General features: G+C 39.5%; 1 protein-coding gene across 1 annotated transcript in view; it reads right to left on the bottom strand.

Moving 5' to 3' along the window:
- Nucleotides 1-222: 222 nt before the first annotated feature.
- The window catches only part of LOC124799010 (probable cytochrome P450 6a14), a 138,684-nt gene continuing 132,323 nt past the window's right edge, over nucleotides 223-6,583 (bottom strand). Inside the window, exon 7 of the mRNA XM_047262547.1 lies at nucleotides 223-392. Coding sequence (XP_047118503.1) covers nucleotides 223-392 — 170 coding nt within the window. The remainder of the gene's footprint in view (nucleotides 393-6,583) is intronic.

Raw genomic sequence — 6,583 nt, 5'->3', positions numbered from 1 at the left:
TGAAATACTTTGATTATTCTCTTTATAAAATGTGTGTAATATGTCCTTTGTGGAGATTTATAGAGTGTTAAAACACGAAATGAGAAAAAATAGCTTATAACACAAAAAGCAACAGCACTTTTAAAAAAGCAGTCTTCAGAGGCAGTAAAATAAATATTTTGCAAAGAAATATTTTTCTGTGTATTTGCAAACATTGAATTATGTATACAATTACTTTTACATTTATTTTTCCCTAGAAGTGTAGCGCAGCCATATTCCTGAGACAAGATTCAAGAGCAGAGAACGTTTAGTCCACTCCAATTTCCGAACAGTACGATCACAGGGTTCGACACTGTAGTGACTGAGCAAACTGGCTAGGCCCATTTTCGTCTGCATGAGGCCAAACCGCATACCTGAAAAAATATATAAACAGTCGCTTATGTCTCAGTTAGCGTAACGTTCGCAGCATCCATCGCAGTCTTTCCGTCCCTCACACTGTTCTTTCCCCTTTAACATTCCGACACACACACGCACTATTCTATACTGGATTTTAGACTGAAAAGCCATTTGAAGCCTGAAATGGGACTAAATTTATAAAAATTGTGCAATTTTTTCCAGCTTTGCGTTTAAAATCCCGGAAGAGGCAGTAACATTTTTACGCAGCAAACCTAACTGTGGTGTGTGAGAAAAACAAATGCTGTACCTTTATTATTTTTCCTCCTCTTCCTCATCCACGAATGATGTGCTGGGAGGACAGTACTTTTCAGTAAACGCTGTTGTCTACGGTGTAATTACATTCATTATGCGAAAGATAATTGTGAGTAGGTAATTGTGAAGACTAGGAATAGTAAGCGTAAACCTTTCGGTAATACACATCGCCTTTCTCGTGCCTGGAGTCTCTTGGATATTTCCTCAAAAACCAAGTAAATAAATGAAAGTGAAAGGAAACAGAATGCGGTACACACAGACGACATAGCACACGCCTCCACCAGTAAGGAAGAGTTGGGAAAATGGTCACTGTAAAGAGCAACCTTCATGACACACGAATCGCTTTCATGATATTAGGTTGGTGCGTAAGTTGGTAGCACTTTTGTTTTGCATGGTGGTATAGCGGTTGCTATGAGTTTATTTGTTGATTGTCATTTTTTTATTTGCAGTTAACTGTTGCTATCTTAGTTTACATATTGTGATATTGTCATTTGTAGATAGTGAGTACAGCTGTGAACGGTAGAAAATGAAGTGCTAAGTTGAGAAATCGGAACATTTCAGACGTGTTCTCCTGTTTGAGTTCAACAGAGGAGTGACAGCAGCGGAGCCAGCCAGAAACATTTGTGGTTTGTTTGGGTATAATACCATTGCACAGAGCACGCCAGGAAAATGGTTTTTCATTTTAAGGAGAATCATTTCAACGTTAGGAAGACTTTTGTGGTTTGATGATGGTCGTTTAATCGCATTAGTGCACGATATACACATCAGTGTACTCTGGAAATGGCAAATGCGATGAAATGTGATCATTCAAACATCGTGCGACATTTGCGTGCATTGGGGAGGATACAAAAATCGAGTGTATGGGTACTGCATACTCTAAGCCAAAATCAAAAAAATCAGCGGGTATATGTACATGTGCACCTCAGCATATTCGTCGTCAACTGGCTCCTGAATAATACCGACTATTCCTATCTTGTATCGTCACCGGTAACGAGAAATGTTGTTTTTATGGTAAATAAAGAAAAGAAAGGAATGGTTGAGCCCGAACAAAGCAGCAACTCCCCGAGCAAAGACATTCGCGCATCCACAAAAGTTAATGTTACACATCTGGTGGAACAGCGACGGTGTTGCGTACTACGAATTGCTTCCCCGAGGTGTAACCATCAATGCTCACACTTATTGTCAACAACTGAGACGTCTTGCAGACGCGCTCCAAGAACAATGACCAGGAAAAATAGCGTTAATTGATGCTACTCCACGATAACGCCCGCCCACAATCTGCAAGACAAAAAAAAAAAAAAAAAAGTCGCTGAACGCTGTACAGGAGAAGTGTTGGGAAATCATTGCACATCCGGCATATTCACCTGATCTTGCGCCTTCATATCTTTACCTTTCCCGCCCTCTGTCGAATAACCTTCAAGGAAGATCAGCGTTGGAGGAATGTTATAAATAGTGAAGGAGAATATATTATTGACAATTAAAGTCTGGCTCTGAGCACTATGGGACTTAACATCTGTGGTCATCAGTCCCATAGAACTTAGAACTACTTAAACCTAACTAACCTAAGGACATCACACACATCCATGCCCGAGTCAGGATTCGAACCTGCGACCGTAGCAGTCGCGCAGTTCCGGACTGAGCGCCTAGAACCGCGAGACCACCGCGGCCGGCCAACTAAAGTCTCTCTTATGTTAAAACCTACGGGAAAACGCTTCGAATTTATGCACCAACCCAATAAAGAAATCGTTTTTTTTTTTTTTTTTTTTTTTTTTTTTATATAAAACGAGTGAGGATGGACGGTTCTTGTTTTGGTGGCGCACTCCCAGATTGGTTTGCGAAGTTCTGTAATCCTTGCCATCTACCTTCTTCACTTCAAAATAACTACAGCATTATACACTGATCTGCCAGAACGTTACGGCCACCTACCTAATCGCCGATATCTCCACCTTTGACACGAATGACAGAGGCAACGCATCGTGGCATGGAAGCAATGAGGTCTGGTAGGTCGCTGGAGAGAGCTGGCATCACATCTGCGCACAAGTCGTCTAATTCCCGTAAATTCCAGTGAGGGGGGCGATGAGCTCTGACGCCACGCTCAATCACATCCCCGATGTGTTCGATTTGCTTCAGGTCTGGCAAGTGAGTGGCCTAGCACATCAATTGTAACTCTCAACTGCGTTCCTCGAACCACTCCATCACACATCTGGCCTTGTGATATGGCGCATGATCTTGTTGAAAAATGCTACTGCCGTCGGGAAACATGATGGTCTTGAAGGGGTGTTAGTGGTTATAGCCTCTAATACTCTATAATTGGTACCATAATGTTTAAAACTTCATCAACAACCTTTTCCAAATCTATTAATATGTTGTATGCTTCCTTGTCATTCATAAATATGTCACTTGTTACTAGCTGCAGTTCTGTAATTGATTCCCAGTGAACTAATCTGAAACCTTACGGGCCTGTCCTAATCTGCTTCCCACTGTCTCTGCCATTCCTCGTTCAAGTACTTCATTACTAGAATATTTTTAGGCGTGTTACGCTATGCTTATTATGTGTTACGTTTCCTATCCGTCTACTCTTCTTTTCTTCTGAAACGAAATAATTTTTTGAAAATCATATGGAATTTCTCTCGTTTTAGAAATTTAAAATTCATTATACATGTTACTCCACATTTCGACATGATGTCCATAAGAGACCCATCAAAATTTAATCAACACCTTTAGTACCTACTTTGTGGAGGGGAATGAGCGGTTTTTTCGATTAGAGGCAGAAAGGGCGTCAGTATAAAGGGGTACATGGCAAACACAGGAAGGTAGGCTTACAACAGTCGGTATTGTAACTGTAAACTGTCGTAGCTGAGTTGGGAAAAAAACCAGAGCTCCAAGCACTAATAGAAAGCACTAAAGCTCAAATCGTTATAGGTACAGAAAGCTGGCTTAAGCCAGAAATAAGTTCCGTCGAAATTTTTACAAAGAGCCTAACCGTGTTCAGAAACTACAGAATAAATACAGTTGATCAGTTTGTGGTGTAGCGTTTATCGCAGTCTGAAGCAGTTTATCTTGTAGTGACATTGGAATAGATAGTTCCTGTGAATTACTATGGATATAGGTGTACTTCAAAAGAGGAATAAATTAATATAAAAAATTGGTTCATTTTACCGACCTCCAATTCAGGTAATACGGTCGTTGAACAGTTCAAAGAAAGCTAGGGTCTGATTTCAAATACATACCCTACTCATGCCATTATAGTTGGTGGCGACTTAGAGCTACCGTCGATATATTGGCGAAAATAACGTTTAAAGTCAGTGGTAGGCATAACACATCGTCTGAAACCGTACTTGCGCTCTCAGAAAATAATTTTTAACTGTTAGTTCAGGAGTCCACCCAGAGGGTAAATGGTTGCAAAAATATTCTTCACCTCTTAGCAACAAATAATTCTCAACTAATGGGGTATGTATTCACAAGTGCAAGGTTGTTTAACGAGACTGAATACTATAACATTCAAACTCACCAAAAATAAAAGCAAAATACATTTATTTAAAAAAAAATAGATAACAACTGGCTTGACGTTAGGAGGCAGTATCCACTCCTTCCAATCTAACAACGTAAGCGTGGACTGGTTGTGGTTTGAATTGAAAGAAACAGTATCGACGGCAGCTGAGAGACATCTGTGTACCACATAAGCTAATAACAGATGGTACCGATTCCCCATGGCACACAAAACATGTCAGAGCACTGTTGCAGAAACAACGAAAACAGCATGCCAGTTTTAAAAGAACACAAAAGCCCGAAGATTGGCGATGTTTTACAGAAGCTCAAAATTTAGAGCGAACTTCAATGCGAGGTACTTTTAATAGTTTCTATAACGGAACTCTGTCTCTAAATTTGGCAGACCAACCTCATTAGTGATAAGGCGCAATCAGGACCTTCGCTGCGCTATAAAAATAGGAATGTTACTGATGACGGCGCCACTAAAGCAGGGTTACTAAACAGATTTCTCAAATTCTTTCATCAAAGAAGACGAAGTAAATATTCCAGAATTCGAATCAAGAACAATTGCCACCATGAGCAACTTACAAGGAGATATCCTAGGTGTAGCGAAGCAGCTTAAAACAGTACCGGTCAAGATTTATACGAATAAGGTTCCTTTCAGAGTATGTTGATACAATAGATCCTTATTTAGCAATCGAGTACAACAGCTTTCTCGACGAAAGATCCGTACCTAAAGACTGGAAAGTTGCACGAGTCACAAAATACCCACCAATGGAAATAGGAGTAATGCGCTGACTTACAGGCATATATCGTTAAAGTCGATTTGCAAAAGGACTTTGAACGTATACTGCGTTCGAACATTATGTTTTAACTCGAAGGAAACGATATATTGACAAACAGTGAAAACGGAATCAGAAATGTCGTTCTTGTGAAACACAATAAGCACTTTATTCTGACAAAGTAATGAGTGCTATCGACAGAGGATGCCAAATTGATTCCATATTTTTAGATTTACAGAAGGCTTTTGATACCGTGCAATTGTGAAAATGTGGTTGCCAGTTGTATGAATGTTACTTATATGGTATTCTGTAAATACAATGCCATAAACAGGCAACAACACATACATGAGGTACATGAATAATGTGACAGTAGTAATTATATTAATATAGTGTGGCACACCACTTTTTAAAAAAATCAATTTTAGAGTTGCAGTAATATGTGACTGGGCAGGCAGCCATATTATGATGTGACACTTTGTTTGGATTATTATAAACAAAGGTCTTAAGCACAACATAGAACTGTATCTTAATGGCAATAGCCTTAAAAGCCGTATTGCATCCACTGAGCTTGCATGTGATTCTGCAAAATTAAATCCCAGTGAAACCAATGCAATAGCCTTCAAAACCAATAAAATAATCACAAGACACCTAAAAAGTACTTGACACCAAAACAGTGACCAAAAGACACTGAATTGTATCAACTTCAAACTTTTTAACTGTAAAGCTCTAATAGTGAAGACAGAAGAAGGTAGCTGTGCAGTTATAATGTATGAAAATGAATTTGTTGACAAAACCATGGAATTTTTCAGTAGTAATAACATAATCGAATTAGGCTTTGATCCCACTTCTAAATTTTAAGCAAAGCTTAAGAAAACTCTTAAGAAATGTAATTTCCTCCTAAGTAATTGGAAAGTGCATTACTGCATTGCTCATGAACCCCATTGCCCCTCACATTTAATCACAGCCTAAGATACTTCAAAAGCATTGTCCAATCAGGCCTATTGTTAACTCTAGGAACAGCCCTTCATATAGATTAAATTACAGACTGCTAGCTCTTCTAAATACCCATTATACATTTGAAACCAACTACTCCATTAGGAACACATATGAGCTCATTGACAAAATCGTAAAATGCGTTTTAGACGGGTACGTGCCGAGTAAAACTGTGAGGGACGGGAAAAACCCACCGTGGTACAACAACAAAGTTAGGAAACTACTGCGAAAGCAAAGAGAGCTTCACTCCAAGTTTAAACGCAGCCAAAACCTCTCAGACAAACAGAAGCTAAACGATGTCAAAGTTAGCGTAAGGAGGGCTATGCGTGAAGCGTTCATTGAATTCGAAAGTAAAATTCTATGTACCGACTTGACAGAAAATCCTAGGAAGTTCTGGTCTTACGTTAAATCAGTAAGTGGCTCGAAACAGCATATCCAGACACTACGGGATGATGATGGCATTGAAACAGAGGATGACACGCGTAAAGCTGAAATACTAAACACCTTTTTCCAAAGCTGTTTCACAGAGGAAGACCGCACTGCAGTTCCTTCTCTAAATCCTCGCACAAACGAAAAAATGGCTGACATCGAAATAAGTGTCCAAGGAATAGAAAAGCAACTGGAATCACTCA

The sequence above is a fragment of the Schistocerca piceifrons genome, chromosome 5, assembly GCF_021461385.2.
Source record: "Schistocerca piceifrons isolate TAMUIC-IGC-003096 chromosome 5, iqSchPice1.1, whole genome shotgun sequence".
Taxonomy (NCBI): domain Eukaryota; kingdom Metazoa; phylum Arthropoda; class Insecta; order Orthoptera; family Acrididae; genus Schistocerca; species Schistocerca piceifrons.
The sequence above is the reverse complement of the archived record's forward strand: the minus strand, read 5'-3'. Positions and strand labels throughout refer to the sequence as shown.